Source organism: Periophthalmus magnuspinnatus, chromosome 19 (assembly GCF_009829125.3).
Source record: "Periophthalmus magnuspinnatus isolate fPerMag1 chromosome 19, fPerMag1.2.pri, whole genome shotgun sequence".
Classification (NCBI taxonomy): domain Eukaryota; kingdom Metazoa; phylum Chordata; class Actinopteri; order Gobiiformes; family Gobiidae; genus Periophthalmus; species Periophthalmus magnuspinnatus.
The window spans coordinates 23,890,924-23,918,302 of record NC_047144.1 but is presented as its reverse complement, the minus strand read 5'-3'; the positions used below and the strand labels follow the sequence as shown (position 1 = coordinate 23,918,302).

Here is a 27,379-nt window from a genome sequence, read left to right as displayed (position 1 = left end):
AAACACCAGAACTAACATCTAAACACAGAAACATGAGGCCGTCTGGTGACATAAAGACGATTATAGCCAAGATTATTCAAAAATGCCACGAATGATTAATTGCGGCCCCTTTTATCGCGATTAATGATATTTTCATATATCGTCCCATCCCTACTTCAGACGCAAAATAAGTCTCTAAAAACACTACAGTCCCGTAAACACCATCAGGAGCTCGAGGGGTGACTCATGATGCACTGTGAAACATTTATAGTCATGAAGGATGAAGATAAAACCCGTTACGACGTTAAACAGCAACTTTATGAGAACAATTTATGATTTAAAGGCCCAGTATTATGCAAAATGGACTGTTGTATCTTTAAGTCATGTTCTAATGCTGTTACCTCCTCAAAAACAGACCTAGAGTTGTATTTTGCTTCATTCACACATGCTTGACTGTTATTCCTGCAAAACATCGTCCATCTTCTCAACTTTTGTCCCCTTTTAAACATGAACTCGATCAACAACGAATATGTTTCAATCGAAAACAGTTTGGTGTCTAATCGTGAGAATAAACAGAGGCTGGTGCTCTGATCTCTGCTGTAAACTGAAGCTTTGAAAAAAACGCTGAATCAAAAATGCGCAGCTTTGTCTGTGTCGTGCGTCTCCGCGGCTCCAGGGGGAACGTTCAGAGTAAAACTGAAATATAAAACATCTCTGTGACTTTCTGTACTGTAGCTTTAATGTCACAGATCCAGAGGAGACGTGTCTAATGACTCCCAGCGCAGCGTTTACTCACACAATTTGATATACCTCCCGTCTCCTTTTACTTTGTGTATTTTTTGTATTTACTTGTGTGTGTGTATCCATATATAGGGATGTACCGTGAATTTTGGTCTATAAAGTGCACCTGAATAAAAGACGCACAAGCAAAATTTGAAAAGAAAATCAATTTTGTACATATATAAGCCACACCTGAATATAAGACGTAGGTTTTCATATTGTAACGTGAGATATTTACACAGAAAGACGGTATGCGGAAGTTGTTTTTTTTTATTTTTTTATTTAAGACACGTTTTTTTTAAACTGTGCATGAAAATTGGCACCAACACGCCATTAACATACCTGCAGGTTTAGAAAATAAAACAGCATCAACACGGCCCATCTGCTTTTATTTCCCCTGAAAGCTTTTGTTGTCTTTTTACATTGACTAATTTCTTCCCGCTGCCGCTTCCAACGTCGCACCATTGGTTCATTGATGCCAAACATACGTGCATTGGCTCTATTTCCTTCTTTAATACCAAACTTACGTGCAGTGGCTCTATTTCCTTCTTTGCCTTTAACTTAAAAACTGCATCATATCCATTTCTTCGTGTGTTTTCCATAATGGCATTGTGGGCACGATGCGCAAAATGACAGTTCAAAATCAAAACTAGTGTATTCTTCAGAGCATAATCTTTCCCCACATCTGTCTCACTGTTGCATTTACAGCTAGAGAGCGCCCCCCGGTGGCCGTTATCCAGTAAAAATCTATAAATAAGCCGCGTGTTGTATAGGCCGCAGGGTTCAAAGAGTGGGAAAAAAGTTGCGGCTTATAGTCCGAAATTTATGTCATGATCCCTGTCAGTCCTGCCCTTTTTTGCCCTTTTTTTTGGCTCCGCCCATGCAAACTTGGACATAATCCGCAATCAACTGCACCTGGGGAGGATAAGATCGTCTGAGTATCTCTGCGTACACTTTGCTTGGCTCAATTCATGTTTTTTCGCTTTTTGACTCCTGCTAAACTGGATACTTTTGCTCCTCGCCAGATCCCGCTCCCTGGGCAGCTCCTCTGTCTCCGACCCAGCTCTTCTCTCTTCTCTTATTAGGAGAATAAAGTCGTATTTTTATGAGAGTATAGGCTGCTGTGCGTGAATGAGTGACCAGTGCGTTGTGTGTTATGGAGAATTTGGAGCATTTTGTTCAGATAAATTTTCAACTGGGGTTTACGCACGATGAAATACTGTGTCTTTTAGCCCACCATCACCACACTATCATTAGTATAAGTACTTTGAAAGGGACACTGCAAGTATTTGAGTTTGTTTAGTCAGAGGAACCAGACAGATTTGGAAGAAAACGCTATATCTGACAAAATGCTCCAAATTCTTCATAACGCACTGGTCACTCATTCACGCACAGCAGCCTATATTCTCATAAAAAATATGACTTTATTCTCCTAATATTATGACTTTATTCTTGTAAAATTACATCTTTAATGTCGAAATGTTACGACTTTATTCTCGTACCGCCTGCATAATTTATTTTCTTTAACTGACCCTTATAATCCGTTGTACTTTGGTCCTGTCAGACGTTACGACAACATTTTTATTTTATTTTTTCTGTTCCTGCAATAAAAGCAATAAAAAATGAGGACAATAAAATCATCTTTAGGCTTTTTCTTTAAGTTGTGGAGTCAAAAGTTGACAGAGTTGTTTTCCGGAGTGAAAAGAGCCCTGCACTTTGCTCTTTAGAGTCTGTCCATCACCTCTTCTCTACTAAATTCTTATTCTATCTCAGCTCCACCCACAAGGGGCGACCGCTACCTGACACGTATCAGTTTTGGTCTGGTTCAGTTTGATTTTCCGTTGTTGTCATTCACCCTTTGACCCAGAGGATGTGAGCTGCAAAATGCAAATGCAAACTTCCTGAGTAGCACAGCGATATAAAAAAAAACATTTGTAATATGCTCAACAAGAGTAAGACAGGAAACAAGACGAAACTAGGCTCAAAACTTACGACTATGTGCGTCTCCAGAGCTCAAAACACCTGCGTGCACCTTGTGACATCATCAGGTGGTAATCCATGAAGCTCCTCAGTGTTTTTGTAAAGCAGAAATGTTGCGCTTGCGTCGCTCTAAAGTAAAAATCTCTGACACTCGAAGATCATTCTGTTATAATCTGCACGTTTTAAATCGTAATATTGATCTAAAACGATTTAATAAAAGAAACAGGTCGGTGTTAGAAAACGGCGGCGGTGTCCAACGGGAGCTGACGTCGCCGTAAACGAGCAGTGGATTTTTAAAAATTTGTACCAAAATGACGACGTGAAACAGCAAATTTTTTGAGTATTACCGATTAAGAAAATAAAATTGGAGAAAGAAGTGAGTACAGAGCGACAGAAGCTCCGTTGGTAGAGCGTTTCTCTACTGATCTGAAGGTTGGAGGTTCAAATCCCGCTCTCGACGTGTCCTTGGGCAAGACACTTAAACCCATTTACAGAGCAGTGGGCGTGTAAATAAGTGATTAAAGATTGTTCAAACATGCATAAATACAGTAAATGTTTAGGGGAACTGGAGCAGACTCATCCTGATCATGACTCTGAAACACCCGGGATGAAGGAGTAAAAAGTAAAGTGCTGCTGAAAACACTGAGAAAATTTGAATACTATGAAACATTTAAAGTTTGATCCGTGTCCGTACCAGGCTCTGGACTCCTCCCAGCGTGTGGTTGGCGTTGTACATGGAGTAGGTCACCTGGTACACGCCGTCGTTGGTCTCACTGTTGCCGTAGAAACCGACTCCTACAGCGACACTAAAGGGACAAAAGAGACAAAACGTTAACATTAGAGAAATTAAACTTCAAAACGCAGATTCAAATGTGATTTGAGCAGATTTAAGAGAGACAGGCCAGAGAGAAGACCGGGACTAAACCAGGACTGAACCAGGACTAAACCGGGACTGAACCGGGACTAAACCGGGACTGAACCGGGACTGAACCGGGACTGAACCAGGACTAAACTGGGTCTAAACCGGGACTGAACCGGGACTAAAACGGGACTAAACCGGGACTGAATCAGGACTGAACCAGGACTGAACCAGGACTAAACCAGAACTGAACCAGGACTGAACCGGGACTTAAACCGGGACTAAATCAGGACTAAACTACAACTGAACCAGGATTTGTTCCCAGTGCACCTTTCTCATTTTTGTTTCAGACTATTTTAAATTTCTTGTTCAAAGTACATTTCTCAACATTTTGGAACATTCTCTCTCTCTTTTCTCTTCCCCCTTATTCTCTTCTATCACTCCACCTCCTCCGTCGCTCTCTGTCTCTCTCCCTTCTTCTCTCTCCTCCCACAACTTTTCTCTCTCTCTCTCTCTCTCCTTGTCTCTCTCTTTCCCCTCCCTTTCTCTCTGTCTTTCTCCCTCTCTCCTCTTTCTTCTCTCTTTCTCCCTCTTTCTGTGTCTGTGTTGTTTATCTCTCTCTCCCTCTCTCCACTCTTTCTCCCTCTCTGTGTCTGTCTTGTTTATCTCTCTTTCCCTCTCTTTCTCTTTCTCCTCTCTTTCTGTGTCTGTCTTGTTTATCTCCCTTTCCCTCTCTCCTCTCTTTCTCTTCTTCCCTCTCTGTGTCTGTGTTGTTTATCTATATCTGTTGTTTCCCCTTGTGTTTTTCTGACAGTTTGTATTTTAAATACATCTCATCAGATTCACCCCCCAAGACTAAAAGCAACAAAACCAGGTCTAAACCAGGTCTAAACCAGGAAAAGACCAGGACTAAACCAGGTGTAAACCGGGGCTAGACCAGGACTAAACCAGGACTAGACCAGGACTAAACCACGTCTAAACCAAGACTAGACCAGGACTAAACCAGGTCTAACACAGGACTAGACCAGGACTAAACCAGGTCTAAACCAGGACTAGACCAGGACTAAACCAGGTCTAAACCAGGACTAGACCAGGACTAAACCAGGTCTAAACCGGGACTAGACCAGGACTAAACCAGGACTAGACAAGGACTAAACCACGTCTAAACCAAGACTAGACCAGGACTAAACCAGGTCTAAAACAGGACTAGACCAGGACTAAACCAGGTCTAAACCAGGACTAGACCAGGACTAAACCAGGTCTAAACCAGGACTAGACCAGGACTAAACCAGGTCTAAACCAGGACTAGACCAGGACTAAACCAGGACTAAACCAGGTCTAAACCAGGACTAGACCAGGACTAAACCAGGAGTAAACCAGTTCTAAACCAGGACTAAACCAGCACTAAACCAGGACTAGACCAGGACTAAACCAGGTCTAAACCAGGCCTAAACCAGGACTAAACCAGGACTGAACCAGGTCTAAACCCGGCTCTTCCTGATGAGTCCAGTTCTGATCCAGACTCAGACTTGTTCGGGGGTTGGTGGTAAATACAGTTTTCTGTTTAAACACAAATGTGTTGGGTTTGCGTTCTGCGTTTTTGCTTTTAGACCTCATTTAGTTAAAAAGTGAAGCTTTTCCACAAAACAATTTCAGACACAAATTGGAGGAAATTGAAAACATGACGTGAGTATTTTTAGACCCGACATGAGGCTTAATACTGCAGTTTAATGTGAGGACGTGAGGCGTGAGGAAAACTACAGGTACAACACAGGTACAAGTATTAGGGCAGGCTTTAGTAAATACTGTAGTTGAAGCAGTAGTAGTAATATTAGGAGCAGGCCTAGTACAAGTTGTAGTAGTTCTTATAGTATTAGTAGTAGCAGCAGCAGCAGAATAGTACTAGTAGTTGTTGCAGTAGTACTTGTAATAGTAATAGTAGTGCCGGCAGCAGCAGCATGGGTAGTAGTAGTAGTTGCTGTAGTAGTAATAAAAGTGGCAGCAGTAGTAGTTGTAGCAGTACTAGAAGTAGTTGTAGTACTTGTTGTCATAGTTTTTATTGTTTTAAAAACAGTAGTTGTAAACATAAAAATAGAAGTAGCAGTAGTAGTACTAGTAGTATTTGAAGTAGTAGTAGTAACTGTAGTAGTAGTAGTAGTAGTATAGTAGTAGTAGTAGGAGGAGGAGTATTTGCAGTAGTAGTAGTAGTAGTAGTAGTATTTGCAGTGGTAGTAGTAGTAGCTGTAGTAGTAGTATTTGCAGTAGTAGCAGTAGTAGTAGTAGTAGTAGTAGTAGTAGTAGTAGCTGTAGTGGTAGTAGTATTTGCAGTAGTAGTAGTAGTAGTAGTAGTAGTAGTAGTTAAAAACATTTCAAACAGTGACCTGTGAGTGGAGTAAACCTGGACACACTGAGCTGTTTCTCTCAGAGCTGCAGGTTTAAACTTTGTATTTTTATATTTTTAATGACACAGGGTCAGATTAAATCCAGAGACTTTAAAACTCTGCATCAATATTTCACAAAATTAAAACGAGAGACGTCTGCTGAGCTCCAGAGGACATGAACTCAAGAAATACAGAAAGAGGGAGTATACACTTCTACAGGGTATTAAAGAGGAGGTATTTACTTCTATGGGGTATTAAAGAGGAGGTATTTTAATGTGTGGGGTATTAAAGAGGAGGTATTTACTTCCAGGGGTACTAAAGACGAGGTATTTACTTCTACGGGGTATTAAAGAGGAGGTATTTACTTCTACAGGGTATTAAAAAGGAGGTATGTTACTTCTACGGGGTATTAAAGAGGAGGTATTTTACTTCTACGGGGTATTAAAGAGGAGGTATTTTACTTCTATGGGGTAATAAAGAGGAGGTATTTACTTCTATGGGGTATTAAAGAGGAGGTATTTACTTCTATGGGGTATTAAAGAGGAGGTATTTACTTCTGTGGGGTATTAAAGAGGAGGTATTTACTTCTGTGAGGTATTAAAGAAGAGGTAATTTACTTCTGTGGGGTATTAAAGAAGAGGTAATTTACTTCTATGGGGTATTAAAGAGGAGGTATTTACTTCTATGGGGTATTAAAGAGGAGGTATTTACTTCTGTGGGGTATTAAAGAGGTATTTACTTCTGTGAGGTATTAAAGAAGAGGTAATTTACTTCTGTGGGGTATTAAAGAGGAGGTAATTTACTTCTGTGGGGTATTAAAGAGGAGGTATTTACTTCTATGGGGTATTAAAGAGGGGGTATTTTACTTCTACAGGGTATTAAAGAGGAGGTATTTTACTTCTATGGGGTAATAAAGAGGAGGTATTTACTTCTGTGGGGTATTAAAGAGGAGGTATTTACTTCTATGGAGTATTAAAGAGGAGGTATTTACTTCTGTGGGGTATTAAAGAGGAGGTATTTACTTCTGTGGGGTATTAAAGAAGAGGTAATTTACTTCTGTGGGGTATTAAAGAGGAGGTAATTTACTTCTGTGGGGTATTAAAGAGGAGGTATTCTATGGGGTATTAAAGAGGGGGTATTTTACTTCTATGGGGTATTAAAGAGGAGGTATTTACTTCTATGGGGTATTAAAGAGGAGGTATTTTACTTCTATGGGGTATTAAAGAGGAGGTATTTTACTTTTATGGGGTATTAAAGAGGAGGTATTTACTTCTATGGGGTATTAAAGAGGAGGTATTTACTTCTATGGGGTATTAAAGAGGAGGTATTTACTTCTGTTGAGTATTAAAGAGGAGGTATTTACTTCTGTGGGGTATTAAAGAGGAGGTATTTACTTCTGTGGGGTATTAAAGAAGAGGTAATTTACTTCTGTGGGGTATTAAAGAGGAGGTAATTTACTTCTGTGGGGTATTAAAGAGGGGGTATTTTACTTCTATGGGGTATTAAAGAGGAGGTATTTACTTCTATGGGGTATTAAAGAGGAGGTATTTTACTTCTATGAGGTATTAAAGAGGAGGTATTTACTTCTATGGGGTATTAAAGAGGAGGTATTTACTTCTGTGGGGTATTAAAGAGTTTTTTTTTTTACTTCTATGGGGTATTAAAGGGGAGGTATTTACTTCTATGGGGTATTAAAGAGGAGGGATTTACTTCTATGGGGTATTAAAGAGGAGGTATTTTACTTCTATGGGGTATTAAAGAGGAGGTATTTTACTTCTATGGGGTATTAAAGAGGAGGTATTTACTTCTATGGGGTATTAAAGAGGCGGTATTTACTTCTATGGGGTATTAAAGAGGAGGTATTTTACTTTTATGGGGTATTAAAGAGGAGGTATTTACTTCTATGGGGTATTAAAGAGGAGGTATTTACTTCTATGGGGTATTAAAGAGGAGGTATTTACTTCTGTTGAGTATTAAAGAGGAGGTATTTACTTCTGTGGGGTATTAAAGAGGAGGTATTTACTTCTGTGGGGTATTAAAGAAGAGGTAATTTACTTCTGTGGGGTATTAAAGAGGAGGTAATTTACTTCTGTTGGGTATTAAAGAGGGGGTATTTTACTTCTATGGGGTATTAAAGAGGAGGTATTTACTTCTATGGGGTATTAAAGAGGAGGTATTTTACTTCTATGAGGTATTAAAGAGGAGGTATTTACTTCTATGGGGTATTAAAGAGGAAGTATTTACTTCTATGGGGTATTAAAGAGGAGGTATTTACTTCTGTGGGGTATTAAAGAGTTTTTTTTTTACTTCTATGGGGTATTAAAGGGGAGGTATTTACTTCTATGGGGTATTAAAGAGGAGGCATTTACTTCTATGGGGTATTAAAGAGGAGGTATTTTACTTCTATGGGGTATTAAAGAGAAGGTATTTTACTTCTATGGGGTATTAAAGAGGAGGTATTTACTTCTATGGGGTATTAAAGAGGCGGTATTTACTTCTATGGGGTATTAAAGAGGGGGTATTTTACTTCTATGGGGTATTAAAGAGGAGGTATTTTACTTCTATGGGGTATTAAATCAAAAAGTTTCTTTTTATTGTTTAGAAAATTCTATATTCACCAAAAACAATGTATTAACATGTTTTTAAGTTTTTTAAGTAAATGTTTGACGCTGTACTAAGCCCCTCATCCTTCAGAGCAGTATCATAACACAATCATCGTACATCTCGCTAATGAAACTACTGCACATCACATCAGGTTTGTGAAGTCGTAGTGCACAGTTTTGTATCATGTTTTTGTATATTTATGGAGGATTGTCGCATGGGAGCGTGGGAGATGTCGGCTTCTGGGCGGAGCTTCGTACAGAATCTTACAGCTAACTGCAAAGAGGCTTGAAATAGGCCCCGGGAGAGATCTCTAGATGACTCAAACATGCACGATTGACATTTAAAACCTCTTCAGACATGATTTTGATGAGGGAACAATGTTAAAACATGGTAGAACCCTAAATATACTCCTTCTTTAATGCTATACTGTGGAACATCCCAGGCTAAACAATAGTATTGATACAGCTTTTCCAGCTCTGATACCGATAGTGATGATTTTAAGTATCTGCCAGTTCTGGATATATGAATTGATACCAGTGTGAGGACAAAAAACTGCATTTATTTCATTAAAACGGCACAAAAGAGAAAACTGTTATGTAACTGTTATTTATTTAACCTTCACGTCTCCACTAAGTTTGTACGAATAAAAGTTCAAACATTATGCAACGTTTTAGTTTTATTACATCCAATTAAAGCCACAACCAGGATATCACAGAACCGATATCCGATCCCAGTCGTTTTTCAGTATGTGCGGCGATATTCAGTACAGATACTTCAAAATAGTATTGCGTAAGTGCAAAGTTCGCGACGTGAAGACGAGTATAAAGTATTTCAGAAATTGCTCTTTTAGCTTCAGCTACACAAAGTCGTCTGTTCGTCTGGTCCCGGCTCTAATGAAATAAACTCTGAGCGTCACATGATGTTCGACTGAAATGAAATTAAACTTTCACCAACATCAGTGAACGCCGCACAGATGAAGCGGTGACGTAAGGGTCGTACATGATCTAACTCCCACGTTTCCGCGATATTAAAGTGGACGTGACGCGTTTTTATGCTCTAATTCTGACCCGGTTTGGTGGATTGCGTCTGCGGTGAATCTTTATCGTAGTTTTACATCAGTTAAGTGGGAAAAAAACTGAAAAAATGCACATTAATATAGTGTTTTTTAGACACAGTTTGGCTTTTGTTGACATTACGGCTGAAGATGAGCAGCTGGCCGATTTCCAGGTCAAATCTGTGGAGAGGCGAGCCCACGACGCACGTTTTTCAAGGTGTTTTCGCGCAATAAGAACACCTGTATTCTGTATAACGCACCGTAGATACGTTAAAAAGACGCAGTTTGGAATATTTCCACGGAAAGCAATACCTTCTCCATGGAAACAAGCAACGAGAGCCCAAAGAAAGACTGAAAAATGTACAGTATTGGTGTTTTAAAGCGCACGTGACAGGTTTGATTTCAGTAAAACGTTCATGTTTAGCCAAAAATAAGTACAATTCAAAATCTTAACACTCAAATCACTCATTTCCATTCAAATCAGTTCTTTAAAATGGTGCCGTTGGTTTTTGAGATGTGGGGGTTCAGTTGGTATATTTAAGATTTTAATAAAAAGTCTTGCCTTTTTAGTTTTTTTTTATTTCTGACATTTATAGTTGTACTTCCTGCTTGGACACGGGCAGCAGATGGGACATACCGTAAACTTCGGACTATAAGCCGCTACTTTTTTCCCACACTTTGAACCCTGCGGCTTATACAACAGTGTGACTAATTTAAAGATTTTTACTGCCTAACGGACACTGGGGGGCGCTCTGACAATAAATGCAAAAGTGACATGGGGAAAGATTATGAACTGATGCTTTTCAGACACAGTTTAAAAAAAAAAAAAAAAAAAAGCGTTTCCTAAATTAAAACTAAAAAAAACATCTGTGTACCATCTTTCTGTGTAAATATCACAGAAACAACACAAAAACCTGCGGCTTATATTCAGGTGCGGCTTATATATGTACAAAATTGATTTTCTTTTCAAATTTAGCTGGTGCGGCTTATATTCAGGTGCGCTCTATAGTCCAAAATTTACGGTACATGTTAAGGTAAATGTATAACTGTTACCTAGCAACCGTAATGTAAAAACGGGCCAAAACTTCTAAATTACACAATAGTTACGTCGCCTGTTCCTTATGTGGACCGAGTGAGTGTGACGTCAACCACAGCGTTCAGCTCCAGTCAAATAAAGCTAATCGAGACTAGTGGTTACAGCGGAACATTTAGATCCGAGTTCTGCATTTAAAATTCTGAGCGTGAGTATCATAGCAACCACAGAGCCAATCCAAAGCGAGGTTGTTGAAGGTAACGCCCCTTTTCGTCCGCACCGTTGATTAGCAAAGAGCAGGCGCTTAGCAACACTGTCAATCAAACCTGTTGCTAAGTGCGGGTGTCGGCGACCTTTAACCCCCAAAAGAGCCATTTGGAATCGGTTTCCATGGAAACGAAAACACCGCATCTAAAAAATGAAGATAACACTTTTACGCTTTGGATAACTAGCGAGCTGCTTATGAAATCCATGAAGTGCTACAGAGAAAATAAAATTAACAAATGTATTAATTTATAAAAAAAAAAAACACTGAGTTGAAGGTCTATTTCAAATCAATTAAAAAGCTGAACTTAATCAATGAAAACGAAATATTTGCCAGAGTGTGACGTTTATTTTGAGCGACGAAAAATGGTAAGACATCATTTTATTTTAATATTTCAAGATCACAATAATCTTCCAATGTAGAACTACAATTTAAAAAAAGAACTAACACAAATAAAATACACAAACATACAAATAAACACTGATAATTGATTTTCTCAAGCCACGCAGAGTCGCAGTGTGAGGATGAAAGGAGCCGCGGGACGTTGACCCCCTGAGCTACAACATCTGGGAAAGTTGTTTAATTTGTCTGTGATTAATGTTAATTTCTTGATTTACGAACAAAATAAAATGAAATAAAAACCTCAGGATCATGTAGAGCGAGTTTATACGAACATTTAAGACCAAAATGACGAGTCTGACAACCGCAGGTACAGAAAGAGAGGACACGGCTTTTCAATAGAAAGTGAACTGGAGCCGAACTGGAGTCGATGACCAGGACTAAACCAGGACTAAACCAGGGCTAAACCAGGACTAAACCAGGACTAAACCAGGACTAAAACAGGACTAAAACAGGACTAAAACAGGACTAGAACATAAAAAAAACAGGAATAAACCAGGACTAAACCAACAACATAGACCTGTGTTTTAAAAAAATCTTTCAAACTTTTTTTCTATAAATTGCCACTGAACTGTTATAAAACTATGATAAATACACAGTAGATTTTTTTCCAATCAAACTAAGTCATTATAAAACATGACAACCTCTGATTTACACTTTAAAGGTAAAAACATTCGGCTTAAAATTGGTCCAGTACAAAACTACGACTTGATCTTTACTTTTTCATTCATAAAAACATCATTTAACTGCTCAAATGTCACCGACTCGTTTATCAAAGAAAGTCTGGCCTCCGCTGGGTCTTTTCTGTGTGAAATATAATCACAAAATACTTCAAAAAAAGAGTAAAAATAAATAATAAATGTTGTGATTGTTAAGCTTGAGAGAGAAAAGGCAGCAGAGCCCAGAGGAGCGAGAGGAAAGAAAACACGGATTTACAAAAGGACGAGCCCGGAACGAAGACGGAATTCAAATCAGGGAGAAAGATTCAGGAAAGTCTGTTTTTGTGCAGGAAATATTAAAGTATGAATTTGATATTTGTAAAGATTTACTATGTGACTTTTCTGAAGTGTTCACAGCAGGACACGGGACTAATCCATCTCTAAAAATGAAAAAAAAGTGACACAAAGTTCATCGTCTTTTCTGTCGGTTTAAATTAACAAAAGTGGAACTATTTTTTCCGCAAAATCTTCAGAAAACAGTGCTGTTGTTCAACCCTAAAGATGCGATCAGACGCCGTCATTTGAAAGAGCTTTAAAAATAAGATTAATATGACGAGTTTATGGAGCTGATCCCAAACAAATAGTGAGAAAGTTCAACATTTGTGGATCAGAAGTTTGGAGATTTCTTTAAAAAACAGTGAATCTCCCATAGAGTTATATAGAAATATGAGGGAAAACAGTTACACAAGGAGGTATTTACTTCTATGGGGAATTAACTGTAACACATAATATATTTAGATCATTATATTTATTGTTTTGAAAATGCTAAACACTGGTCCATCGTTTATCACCACGGTTACGTTCTAAAAATAACCTGAAATAGGCGAAATCCGCGAAGTATCAGCTTTATTTTTTACAATTATTCTATGTTTTTGGCTGTAAAACCCCTCACCACACACTTTATACACTTTTCTCACACAGGCATTAACATTTTCTCACATTTCTCTCTCGTTTAAACTCTCTCAAAGTTCAAACCTTCGTAGGCGCCTTTGTCGGTGCAGAACGTTTCATCGACATTGTGGGTTTTGTCGGGGAGAAAACAAATTGCAAAGTACAGCACTTCAGAGTCACACTGCGATCCAACGTTTATGTAAATTTGTCTGAACACATTCTGTACTGTACAAGAGACACGGCACGGAGGAGACTGATGGACAAGGGTCTACAGTCCAACAGCCAATCAGGATGCACAACACAATGGTCTACAGTCCAACAGCCAATCAGGACGCACAACACAATGGTCTACAGTCCAACACCCAATCTCAAATAGAGATCAATAGATGACTCAAACATGCACATCTAAAACCTCTTCAGGCTTATTTTTGATAGGTGACGTTATAACACGGTAGGACGCTCAAAAAAATCGATTTTGTCACCTCCTCTTTAACATTATGGTTGCTAGGTAACAGTTATGTAATTACCTGTAAGTATGTCACATGATAAACCAGGAAGTACATCTATAAACTTAGTAAAATTGTATATACTGGCGTTTTAGTGAAATACTTCATCTGAACTCCACGCGCTTTAATGTCGTAAAGCCGCCCTCTGGATTCTCACCATGTCAGGAGCCCGGCGACGACGGCGGACCATGTGACGCAGCAGCTCTTCGTCTTCTTCTCCTCCTCCTCCTCCTCCTCAGCTCCGCAGCAGCACAGACAGCTCAGGTACACGGCCAAGAGGAGCAGGTTTAGACCCAGGCAGGCCGCGGCGAGGCAGGCGAAGAACGCCAGAGTCTGAGGGAGGACACACTGTTAGAATAAAAGAGAGGAACAGAGTCTGAGGGGCAGACGGGGGGAGACAGGGGCAAAGAGGGGGCAGACAGGGGGCAGACGGGGACAAAGAGGGGCCAGACAGGGGTAAAAGGGGCAGACAGAGGCAGACGGGGACAAAGAGGGGCAGACAGGGGCAGACAGAGGCAGACAGGGGCAGACAGAGGCAGACAGGGGCAAAGACGGGCAGACAGGGGCAGACGGGGACAAAGAGGGGCCAGACAGGGACAAACGGGGCAGACAGAGGCAGACAGGGGCCAGATGGGGGCAAAGAGGGACAGACAGGGGGGCAGACAGGGGCAGACGGGGGCAAAGAGGGGCAGACAGGGGCAGACAGGAGATGACAGGAGAAAACAGGGGCAGACGAGGGCAGGTGGGCCAGATGGGAGCAAAGAGTTGGAGACGGGGGCAGATGGACGCAGACAGGGGCAAAGAGGGGGAGACGGGGGTAAAGAGGGGCAGATGGGGGTAAAGAGGGGCAGACGGGGGCAGACGGGGTAAAGAGGGGGAGACGGGGTAAAGAGGGGCAGATGGGGGCAAAGGGGGGCAGACGGGGTAAAGAGGGGCAAAGAGGGGCAGACGGGGCAAACGGGGCAAAGAGGGGCAGATGGGGGTAAAGAGGGGCAGACAGGGGGCAAAGAGGGGCAGACAGGGGCAAAGAGGGGGAGACAGGGGCAAAGAGGGGCAGACGGGGCAGACGGGGGCAGACAGGGGCAGACAGAAACAAAAAAAAATACCTGGTGTTGTGTTTTGATTTATTCACACACATTTAACACACAAATGCTGCATATTTACGCATATTTAGAGTTTTTCTCAGGTTTCAAACTGAAAACTCCACACACAAGAGTCATTTTTGTGTAAAATACGACCTTTGACACTGGGGATGTAACAATAATGTCTGTGAAAGGGCGTTTTGTCTGCAGACTCGTTCAGGCTGTAGCTCTATTTTAACATCAACAATTACTGTTAATTTCAGTTAGCATTAGCTTCAAAACACAAACGCTTTTATGAATATGGAAATGTCCTCCGCTGCAGTATTTATATCGACATAAAGGTCTCACCCCGCCGCCTGTGATCATCCATCTGTAACTCGCCGTCTGCTTCCAGATTGTTAAATATTGATCTATTTTGGCGCGACTCAAGTAAATCCTCATAGAGACTGAACGAAACTGCATGTACAGAAATGCATCTACAGAACCAGGACTAAACCAGGACTAAACCAGGACTAAACCAGGTCTAAACCAGGAGTAAACCCGGACTAAACCAGGACTAAATAAACCAGGACTAAACCAGAACTAAACCAGGATTGAACCAGGACTAAACCAGGTCTAAATCAGGACTAAACCGGGTCTAAACCAGATCTAAACTAGGGCTAAACCAGGACTAAACCAGGTCTAAACCAGGACTAAACCAGGGCTAAAACAGAACTGAACCAGACACAAAACAACCAGGGCTAAACCAGGTCTAAAACAGTAGTAAACCCGGACTGAACCAGGTCTAAATAAACCAGCACTAAACCAGAACTAGACCAGGACTAAACCAGGACTAAATCAGAAACTGGAAACAGTATAATTAAGTCTAACAACATTTCAAAAGATAAAATTGAATTCATTACATCGATTTAATTTAGCTGTGGACGTCCAGAGCCAGTTACATCATTATTTTAAGGATCCCGGCCTCTAAAATTTAGGAGCCTCTGACATAGACCATGATCCTTTGCTGCGTCTCAGTGTGATTTTAATATTTTAATCTTAATTGTTTGGACATGACAATGATACTAGCACCAAAGTCTTGTTAAGGTATTTTAAATACTGTTCAAAGTCCTGACCAAGATGACCTCAAGTCTGTCACCTGCGTATGGCCATGGAGATGTTTCAGCTGTGGTTGAAATGTTCCGTACACTTTGAAAACAATCACTGGTGTCTGTGTCAGTGTCTGCTCAGTGTCTGGAGCAGAGAGGACTGTATTTAAATGAGACGCATGTGACAAAAGAACTCGTGATTCACAAAGTCAGACCAAAAAGAGACAGAGAGAGGGGGGAGAGAGAGGAGAGGAGGAGAGAAGAGAGGAGGAGTGGAGGAGAGAGGAGGAGAGGAGAGGAGGAGGAGAGAAGAGAGAGGGTTGAGAGAGAGGAGGAGAGGAGAGAGGAGGAGTGGAGGAGAGAGGAGGAGAGGAGAGAGGAGAGGAGGAGAGGAGGGGAAAGAAAGAAAGAGGAGGGGAGGGGAAGAGAGAGAGGAGAAAGAGAGAGGAGGGGAAAGAAAGAAAGAGGAGGGGAGGGGAAAGAGAGAGAGAAGGAAAGAGAGGAGGGAAAAGAGAGGATGAGAGAGAGGGAGAGGAGAGAGGATGAGGGGAGAGAGGAGGGGAAAGAGAAGACGAGAGGGGAGAGAAGAGGTGAGAGAGGAGGGGAAGAGAGAGTGAGAGGAGGAGAGAAGATGATAGAAGAGAGAAGGAGAGAGGAGGTGAAAGAGAGGCAGAGAGGTGTAGAAGAGTAGAGGAGGGGAAAGGAGGTGAAAGAGAGTATGAGAAGAAGGGAGAGGAGAGAGGAGACAGAGGAGGCAGAGGAGTAGTCCACAGTTGAGAGGGGGTCAAATATGATGAGCTGTAGCAGTAAAACCGTAATAGTAAAAGTTGCCCATTATTTGTATTTAGAAAAGGGTCCCTCCTCCCTCCCATTTACAAGATTAAAAATCCATTAGACATCTCAACAGGGAGAGGGAGGGGTTCAAATCCAGCTCTGACCAGTGCATACAGACACTGTGCCCTTGAGCAAGACACTTCACTCAACGTGTCCATGTGAGGAGTCAATGAATAATGACTATATTTAGATTGTAAAGTGCAATACAAATGAAGAGCAGTACTATCAAGAGAGAGGATTAAATCTGAACTAAACCAGGACTAAAACAGGACTAAATCTGAAATAAACCAGGACTAAACCAGGACTAAAACAGGACTAAATCTGAACTAAACCAGGACTAAAACAGGACTAAATCTGAAATAAACCAGGACTAAACCAGGACTAAAACAGGACTAAATCTGAACTAAACCAGGACTAAAACAGGACTAAATCTGAAATAAACCAGGACTAAACCAGGACTAAAACAGGACTAAATCTGAACTAAACCAGGACTAAAACAGGACTAAATCTGAAATAAACCAGGACTAAATCTGAACTAAACCAGGACTAAACCCGGTCTAAAACAGGACTAAACCAGATCTAAAACAGGACTAAACCAGGCCTAAACCAGGTCTAAACCAGGTCTAAAACAGGACTAAATTAGGACTAAACCAGGCCTAAAACAGGACTAAACCAGATCTAAAACAGGACTAAACCAGGCCTAAACCAGGTCTAAACCAGGTCTAAAACAGGATTAAACCAGGTCTAAAACAGGACTAAATTAGGACTAAACCAGGTCTAAACCAGGTCCCTCTTTGCTGTGTATCTTCTGCACCTGCTTTTGACCCAGTTCTAAAGATAAACATGAAGAAGAGCTGTTGTTCTGCTGCAGGTGGAACTAGAATGGACCTAAATAATGTACAAGTCCATTACTCCTCCTCCTCCTTTCAGTATACGGAGGTTGTGGGTTAGACTCCTGAGCTCTAAATCATGCGTGACACAGATAAACACTTTGAGGATTTTAAAAGCAGAGGTTGAAGTTTATGGACCATGATCTAAACTGAGAGAGCACGCGTCCAAACACTGTTCCTTACCTCGTGCAGTTGAACGCCTCAAGTCCATCTCTGTCTAATGTAACTCAGACTGTGCTGTAACATGCAGTGAGTATCCGAGTATCGGCTTCTCCAGATGAGCCTCTTTGTCGCGATCTGTCATCTTTGAGATTAGATTCACTTCAGTCATAGATCCTGAGTTCACTACATTTACAAAAATCTGTTTAAACTGGACTAGGCCAGTTATCAAGTTTTAATGAAGTGTGTAAATGGACTGTGGGTAGTCCTGGTTTAGTCCTGGTTCAGTGCTGGTTTAGTCTTGGTTTAGTCCTGGTTCAGTGCTGGTTTAGTCCTGCTTTAATCCTGGTTTAGAACTGGTTTAGTTCCGGTTTAGCCCTGGTTTAGGTCTAGTTTAGTCCTGGTTTAGCTCTGATTTAATCCTGGTGTAGTCCTGGTTTAGTCCTAGTTTAGTCCTGGTTTAATCCTGGCTCAGTCCTGATTTAGTCCTGGTTTAGTCCTGGTTTAATCCTGGTTCAGTCCTGGTTTAGTCCTGGTCTAGTCCTAGTTTAATCCTGGTTCAGTCCTGGTTCAGTCCTGGTTCAGTCCTGGTTCAGTCCTGGTTCAGTCCTGGTTCAGTCCTGGTCTAGTCCTGGTTTAGTCCTGGTCTAGTCCTGGTCTAGTCCTGGTCTAGACCTGGATTATTCCTGGTTTAATCCTGGTTCAATCCTGGTTTAGTCCTGGTTTAGTTCTTGTTTAGTCCTGGTCTAGTCCTGATTTAGTCCTGGTTCAGTCCTGGTTTAGTCCTGGTCTAGTTCTGGTTTAGTCCTAGTTTAGTCCTGGTTTAGCCCTGGTTAAGTCCTGGTTTAGTCCTGATTTAGCCCTGGTTTAGGTCTAGCTTAGTCCTGGTTTAGTCCTGATTTAGTCCTGTTTTAGTCCTGGTGTAGTCTTTGCTCAGTCCTGGTTTAGTCCTGGTTTAGTCCTGGTTTAGTCCTGGTTCAGTCCTGGTTCAGTCCTGGTTTAGTCACAGTTTTCATGTATTTGCTGTAATGAATCGCCTAAAACTGTATCTTTCTTGTGCCAAATAAAAGCTTGTGTTTCCTCTCTCTCTTTACTCAGTTTGTCCTGGGGCACGAACATAAAAATAACGCTTTATTTCACAAACAGTCGGACGCGGCGTTAAAGAGGCGTCACCATGGAGACCGCATGATTGACAGCTGCTCGAACAGGAACTAATGGACAAGGCCCGAGACGAGAGTGAGATCATTCAATCTGTATCTGAACTGGAAAAATCTAATACACTTTATGTGAAGGCGTCAAATATAGTGATTCTTCTTCTGAATAAAGGAGAAGGTATTTACTTTTATGGTATTAAAGAGGAGGTATTTACTTCTATGGTATTAAAGAGGAGGTATTTACTTTTATGGGGTATTAAAGAGGAGGTATTTACTACTATGGGGTATTAAAGAGGAGGTATTTACTACTATGGGGTATTAAAGAGGAGGTATTTACTTTTATGGGGTATAAAAGAGGAGGTATTTACTACTATGGGGTATTAAAGAGGAGGTATTTTACTTCTATGGGGTATTAAAGAGGAGGTACTTACATTTATGGGGTATTAAAGAGGAGGTATTTACTTTTATGGGGTATAAAAGAGGAGGTATTTACTACTATGGGGTATTAAAGAGGAGGTATTTTACTTCTATGGGGTATTAAACAGGAGGAATTTACTTCTATGGGGTATTAAAGAGGAGGTATTTACTTCTGTGGGGTATTAAAGAGGAGGTATTTACTTCTGTGGGGTATTAAAGAGGAGGTATTTTACTACTATGGGGTATTAAAGAGGAGGTATTTTACTTCTATGGGGTATTAAAGAGGAGGTATTTACTTCTATGGTGTATTAAAGAGGAGGTATTTACTTCTGTGGGGTATTAAAGAGGAGGTATTTACTTCTGTGGGGTATTAAAGAGGAGGTATTTACTTCTGTGGGGTATTAAAGAGGAGGTATTTTACTTCTATGGGGTATTAAAGAGGAGGTATTTACTTTTATGGGGTATAAAAGAGGAGGTATTTTACTTCTATGGGGTATTAAAGAGGAGGTATTTACTTTTATGGGGTATAAAAGAGGAGGTATTTACTACTATGGGGTATTAAAGAGGAGGTATTTACTACTATGGGGTATTAAAGAGGAGGTATTTACTTCTGTGGAGTATTAAAGAGGAGGTATTTACTTCTGTGGGTTATTAAAGAGGAGGTATTTACTTTTATGGGTTATAAAAGAGGAGGTATTTACTTCTATGGGGTATTAAAGAGGAGGTATTTACTTCTATGGGGTATTAAAGAGGAGGTATTTTACTTTTATGGGGTATTATCTGCAGCTCATAACATATTTAGATCACTATATTTCCTTTTATTGTTTTGAAAATGTTATATTAGCCCAAAACAACATAGTCACATGTTTTATACATTTCACTCTGTTTTTGACTCTGCCTCTCTTTGCTCTCTGCGCTGCGTCACCCCCCCTTCAGAGCGCTATCACAATATAATGAGCGTGCATGAAGCTACTGCATGAAACTATCACATCAGGTTTGTGTAGTAGTGTAGTCAATAAATACAGATAAAAATATTTGTGAATTTTGACATTTGGCGTTTCAGAGCAGATATATTGTGTTTGTTTTTGGTTTATAGTTATGAGTTATGAATGTGGATCATTATGTTATAATTTTGACATTTAAAATCACAAGATTGATCCAAAACGACTTAAAAAGAAACAAGATCAAACAGTAAGAAAATGACTACACAATGACTACACAACAACTACACAATGACTACACAACGACTACACAACGACTACACAATGCTGACGAATGCTATGAGTCTCACAGATTAAGGAAATAAAACTGGAGAAGGAACAGGGGATGTGTACCGGTGGTGGTGAAAGTAAGCGTCTTGAAAGTAAGCGTCTTAAACGTGTCTCGAAAATAAACGTCTCCAAAGTAAGCGTCTTGAAAGGAAACGTCTCGAAAACAAACGTCTTAAAAATCTCGAAAGGAAGTGACTCAAAAGGAAGCGTCTTGAAAGTGTGTTGAAAATAAGTGTTGTGAAATTAAAGGTCTTGAAAGTCAGTGTCTCAAATGTAAGCGTCTCATTTATTTTCTGTATTTGACTGGGATGATGCAGATTGAAGAACAGACATGATTTAACATGAATGTAAATAGATTAAAGCCAAAGTCTGATTTACATCTGTCCCAGGGCTGGGGTCACAAAAGGGTCAAAAAAAGGAAGCGTCTCAAAAGTAAACGTCTTAAAAATAAGCGATTAAAGCGATTAAAGACAAAGAAGAACAAATCACTCCACCTACAACTGTTTTTGTTTGATGGACATAATATCGTCTGAATTTTGTTTAACGAGATTCTCAAATAAAATAAAAAAATCTATATAGATCCATCCATTCATAATCCTGCAGTAACAATAAAGTTAATTAAACACCACTCAAAATATCCACCTCCACCACATCCACCACCTCCACCACCACCTCCACCTCCTCCACCACCTCCACCACCTCCACCACCTCCACCACCACACCCACCACCTCCACCACCACCTCCACCACCTCCACCACCACCCGATTTATCTCTGGAATAATAAACCACGACCAAACAAAGACACAAACAAAGAGGTTCAGCTAATGAGGCCCCCGAGCAAGACACTTCTCCCCCAAAGAGGCCATCACACCCCCAACCCCCCACACGCACACACAAATACACCCCCACAGAAACACAGACACATACACACCCCCACACACACCCCAACACACCCCCACACATACACACACACACAGATACACACAAGCCCTACCCTAAAGCCCCATCTGAGACAATGACAGAAAAGAAAGAGACACACGTCTGACACAGAGAGAGAGAGAGAGAGAGAGAGAGAGAGAGAGAGAGGGAGAAAGGGCATCTGACACACAGAGAGAGAGAGAGAGAGAGATTGAGGGAGGGAGGGCATCTGACACAGAGAGAGAGAGAGGGAGGGAGGGAGGGAGGGCATCTGACACACAGAGAGAGAGAGAGGAGAGGGAGAGAGAAAGAGGGAGGGCATCTGACACACACAGAGAGAGAGAGGAGAGAGAGAGAAAGAGGGAGGGAGGGCATCTGACACACACAGAGAGGAGAGAGAGAGAGGGAGGGCACCTGACACACAGAGAGAGACAAGGGGAATGTGGGAATAAAGACGTTTACTTCATCCTTCTCCATTTAGAGCAAAGAAACCGATTTTAAAGACATTTTTGTAAATGTGATTCATGCAGTCGTTCATTTTCATTCAGTTGTTCATTTAGTTTTCTTTCTTTTCTTGGATGTGTGTGAAAAATGATTCTACATCGAAATAAACAAAAACAAAAAAGATGAAAAATGAATGTTTGGGGAGATAAACAGCGACGCCCTCGTGGTCAGGAGAGGCTCAAAGGGCAAGAAATGGAGGGAGGACAGAAGAGGAAAAGAGAGGAGAGAAGGAGGAGGAGAAGACATGAGAGGAGGAAGAGAGGAAGAGAGAGAGAGAAGAGGAGGAGGAGGAGGAGAAGAGATGAGAGGAGGAAGAGAGAGAGGAGAAGAGGAGGAGGAGGAGAAGAGATGAGAGGAGGAAGAGAGGAGGAAGAGAGGAGGAAGAGAGGAGGAAGAGAGGGTCAGTCCAAACTCAGGAAAGTCCCTAAATGTGATTAAAAAAAAACATCTGTGGAGGTTTGTGTTGAACATGCTAATGCTAACGCTAACGCTAATGCTAACACAGGGGTGCCCAAACTCTTTTTATCGAGGGCCATATCTTGAAAAATATTTGACACAGAGGGCCAGTGGTCAATACAGTGGATAATCAGACAGTGTATTTAACATAGTTTTGTTTTCATACTTTATATAAGGCTTGAAATATTATTATTAGGTCTGTGTACGATAATAATGCAGTGTGATGTTATTTAGGTTATTTTGGCAGGATTACTCAAATTTGCCATTAAAAAACTGATTATAATCAACTGGGCCAGTTCGACTGAAGGTCTGAGGGTCAAAGAAAATTGGTCTGAGGGCCATAGTTTGGACACCCATGCGCTAATGCTAATGCTAACCTCAGACTAGTTTGGTGAGTAAAGCTCTAGTTCATTTTCAGGTCTGTGCTGCCTTCAGGTTCTGTGGGAATTGGGATTTTTCTGACAAATACTCAGTTTGTTCAGATTTCAGTTGACCACCAGCTCCTCTCTCTCTGTTCTCTCTCTCCTCCTCTCTTTCCATCTCTCTCTCTCTCTGTTCTCTCTCCTCCTCTCTTCCTTTCCTTCTGTCTCTCTCTCTCTGTTCTCTCTCTCCTCCTCTCTTTCCGTCTCTCTCTCTCTGTTCTCTCTCCTCCTCTCTTCCTTTCCTTCTGTCTCTCTCTCTCTGTTCTCTCTCTCCTCCTCTCTTCCTCTCTGTCCATCACACTCCTTGTAACCCTTTTTGAAAGTCTGTTGTCCCTTTCTCTTCTTTTCCTTCCTTCTCCCTCTCTCTTCCTGCTTTTTGCTCTTTTTTCCCCTCTCATCTCTCTCCCTGTAGCCCTTTCCCTCCATCCGTTCTGTCTCTCTCCCTCTCCTCTTTCTCTCCATTCTCTCTCTTCTCTCTCTATGACCTCAGAGGTCATGTCCTGAGGCCTGGACATTTCCAGTCGACTTGACCCTGAACAAATGAAATGAACAGCACAGACGACATGACTCTGTTATTATTATTATTATTATTATTATTATTATTATTATTATTATTATTATTATTATTATTAGTATTATTATTATTATTATTATCATCTATGGAATAAAGACCCACAGTGATGTAATAGTCCAAGGGCCAACAGTCCTGGTTCAGTCCTGGTTCAGTCCTGGTTTAATCCTGGTTCAGTCCTGGTTCAGTCCTGGTTCAGTCCTGGTTCAGTCCTGGTTTAGTTCTGGTTCAGTCCTGGTTCAGTCCTGGTTTAGTTCATGTTTTTGTCTTTTTCTTGAATAATCTGGATGTTTTGTTTCTAATCCTTCATTTCCCCAGAGACGCTCCCTCCCCTGAGGACGAGAGAAAGAACGACAGAAAGACAACCACCCCCAACCACACAAAAGAGGAGAGGAATACGAGAAGAGAGAGAGAGGGGGAAGGAGAGAATACAGAAAGAGAGAGGGGGTTGGAGGGAGAAAGAGAGAAGGAAAGAGAGAGAAAGAAGGGAGGAGAGATTAGACAAAGAGAGGGAGAAGAGAAGAGAGAAGGAGGAGGAAATCAAGAGGAGAGAGAGGGGGGAGGAGGAGAGAAAGAGGGAAAGAAAGGGGAGGAGAGTTGGGGTGAAGAGAGAGGGGGAGAACAAAGGAGAGGAAAGGAATAAGAGTGAAAAAGAGAGGAGAGGATGTAAAAAGAGGGAGAGAGAGACAGAGAGAGAGGAAAGGGAGGACAGGAAGAGAGGAGGAAAATAAGAGAGAGAGGGGGAAAGAGAAAATGGAGGAAGAGAGGGATTGGAGAGGAGAGAGGGGGAAAGATGGGTTCAAATGGGGGAAAGAAAAAAGGGAGAAAGGGGAGGGAGTGTGAACGAAGAAAAGAGAGAGGGCAGAGAAAGAGAGAGAACAAATAAAAGAGAGGTGGAGGAGGGGGAGCAGAGAGGGAGAAAAGGAGGACAAAGGGGGTAGGGTGGAAGAGAGAGAGAGCAAGAGTAAAAAAGATTAGCAGCAGAAGAGAGATGGACAGACAGAGAGAGGAGAGAAAGATCTAGGATAAAGAGAAAGAGAGCGCCTCAGGGCTGAACTAGTTTAACATCAATGACACGTGGAGCAGCGGGTGGAGAGATAGAGATGGTCAGAGGAGGAGAGGGTCAGAGGAGGACAGGGTCAGAGGAGGAGGGGGTCAGAGGAGGAGAGGAGGGGAGGAGAGGGTCAGGGGAGGAGAGGGTCAGAGGAGGAGAGGGTCAGAGGAGGAGGGGGTCAGAGGAGGAGAGGAGGCGAGGAGAGGGTCAGAGGAGGAGAGGAGGCGAGGAGAGGGTCAGAGGAGGAGAGGAGGTGAGGAGAGGGTCAGAGGAGGAGAGGGTCAGAATTATATAATTGTTCTGAGTAAAATACATCCCAGTAAAATGTGCTACAAAATCATTAAAAATTAAACATTACATGGAGTTTATTTTTAGCTACGACTTTGTTCTGACAATACACCCACAGAGTTATCATTTAGACCTGGTTTAGTCCTGGTTTAGTCCTGGTTTAGTCCTGGTTTAGTCCTGGTTTAATTCTGTTTATTCTTTATATTTTTACTGCAGTTTGAGAAATAATCATGAACTTTAAAAAAAATATTTTGTTCTTTTCAAAGACTTAATTAACAATCGTGTTTAATTTGAACGGAATGATAATGAACGAAGGAGGGAGGGAGGAACAGGGGAGGAGGAGGAAGAGTAGAGAGAGAGAAAAATGAGGGAGAGAGGAGAAAGAGAGATAGATAAAATGATAGACAGAGAGGAGAGAGGGAATATACAGATATAGAGGAGAGAAAGATGAGAGAAAAGGAGAGAGTGAGAGAGAAGTGGAGAAAAAGATGGACAAATAGAGGAAGGAGAGGGAGGAGATAGAGGGATAGAAAGAGAGAGAAATGAGAGGGATATACAGGGATAGAAGAGAGAAAGATGAGTGAGAATGGGAGAGAGTGAGAGAGGAGGGGAGAGAAAGATAGACAGATAGACCGGAGGGAAGGACAGGGAGGAGGAGATAGAGAGATAGACAGACATAGAGGAGAGAAAGAATAGAGGAAGAGAGAAAAAGGGAAGGGAGGAGATAGAGGGATGGACAGAGTAAAGAGGGGGATATGCAGAGATAGAAGAGAGAAAGATGAGGGAGGGAGAGAGGAGGAGATGGAGGGATAGACAGAGTAAAGAGGGGGATACGCAGAGATAGAAGAGAGAAAGATGAGGGAGAGAGGAGAGGGAGGAGGAGATGGAGGGATAGACAGAGTAAAGAGGGGATATGCAGAGATAGATGAGAGAAAGATGAAGGAGGGAGAGAGGGAGAGGAGAGGGAGGAGGAGATAAAGGGATAGACAGAGTAAAGAGGGGGATATGCAAAGATAGAAGAGAGAAAGATGAAGGAGGGAGAGGAGAGGGAGGAGGAGATAGAGGGATAGACAGAGTAAAGAGGGGGATATGCAAAGATAGACAGGGAGTTACTCGAGCGTAAACTGACATTTTCACTGAGACAAGTGGAGCAGAAACATCAGACGAGACCAGGACTCACCAAGATCCAGGTCTGGACCAGGGACCAAGTTTGGACCAGGTCTGGACCATGGATCTGGGCAGAACTGGACTAGAGATGGCCTCAAGGGTCTAGACTGGTTATGTTAAGTTTGGTCCTGGTTTAGTCCTGGATGTGACCTGGTTTAGTCGGGTTAGTGCTCGTGATTTAGTCCTGATTTATTCCTAATTTATTCCTGATTTATTCCTGTTTTAGTCCTGCTTTAGTCCTGATTTATTCCTGTTTTAGTCCTGATTTAGTCCTGGTTCAGTCCTGATTTAGTCCTGCTTTAGTCCCGCTTTAGTCCTGATTTAGTCCTGCTTTAGTCCTGGTTTAGTCCAGATTTCCACACCTTTCACCTTCCTGTTACTGGCGACATTTTGAGGACTATTTTCATTCAAAGACATAATATTTAATTTTAAACTGTTAACCCTCCAGCAGCTTTATTCTGAAATATGTGAACAGTCCTCGTCAGTCCAATTTTAAATCACTATTTTGTCTTAAATTATAAACTTTTGTGCCAAAGTTTCCGATATGTCACTTCCACACGTGTAACTGTCCATCCCCGAGCTCCCAACACTGCAGCAAAACGTCGAAAATTACCGAAAATCGCCGAAAATGTGTGAAAACGGCCCGTGACCTCAGCACAGACGCCGAGATTTAAAAATGAGGTTTGACTAAAACATGACCTCCACAGACACGGACCCTCACAGCAGCTGCAGCGGCCCAGGAGAGAGCTGCTATTCTGGGATGCAATCTTTCACTTTACCCCCCGTTTGCTCCAGAACAAGGAAAACCACTCACCTAAAGACGGAACGAGCCGGGAACATGCGAGTCAGATGCCCTCCTGGAATACTATACCCTGTAGCGTTAGACTAAGACGGGCGGGTCAAACGTTGCTAGTTAATCTACAGATGTCGTGGTGCGTCAGATGCCCTCCCAGACATAGATGTGTAGTTTAGTTAATAATAGAACGGATCAATGAAAATATTTGTGTTTTTTGTGGAACATTTAGGGGTAAATCGGGATAAATTCAACCGGATTTCTGCATTTAGCTTAAGCCCGACTCCCACGTCCCAGTTTAAAAACACACAGACGGGTTTAATCCCGGTCACATGACAAGCGGCTGCACATTCCTATAGAGACAATGGAAACGTCACTGTGCAAAGTTCATTATGGGACAAGTACGGCTGTCAAAAGTATCGGGAATCAGACTCTAATCGATACTGACAACACCAGTCACTATTGTAACAGATGACAAACGGGTCCCTGTTATAGTCCTGGTCCAGTCCTGGTTTAGTTCTGTTTTAGGGGGTTTGGGGGTTCGACTTCCAGGCTTTTCTGCAGTGTGGAGTTTGCGTGTTCTTCCTGTGTCAACTCAAAACATGAACAACAGGTCAAATCCTCCACATGAAGTAGTTCTGATCAAGATCTGGAGATGGGTCGCACTGCACCAGAAGGTTTAACCAAAAGACAGTGATGGGTCAAATGTAGAGAATGACTTAAAGTACACCTTAGTTTAGCCCTGGTTTAGTTAGTCCTGGTTCAGTCCTGTTTTAGTCCTGTTTTAGTCCTGTTTTAGTCCTTGTTTTAGTCCTTGTTTTAGTCCTTGTTTAGTCATGTCTTAGTCCTGCTTTAGTCCT

The 27,379-nt window shown here is 41.6% G+C and overlaps 1 protein-coding gene across 2 annotated transcripts in view; it reads right to left on the bottom strand.

The window, feature by feature from the left end:
- The window catches only part of ttyh2 (tweety family member 2), a 68,402-nt gene that overhangs the window by 36,149 nt on the left and 4,874 nt on the right, over positions 1–27,379 (bottom strand). For both annotated transcript variants that reach the window (XM_055229580.1, XM_033985359.2), the window contains exons 2-3: positions 13,608–13,783; positions 3,434–3,545 (exon numbers count right to left, since the gene is read on the bottom strand). In XM_055229580.1, coding sequence (XP_055085555.1) covers positions 3,434–3,545; positions 13,608–13,783 — 288 coding nt within the window. The remainder of the gene's footprint in view (positions 1–3,433; positions 3,546–13,607; positions 13,784–27,379) is intronic.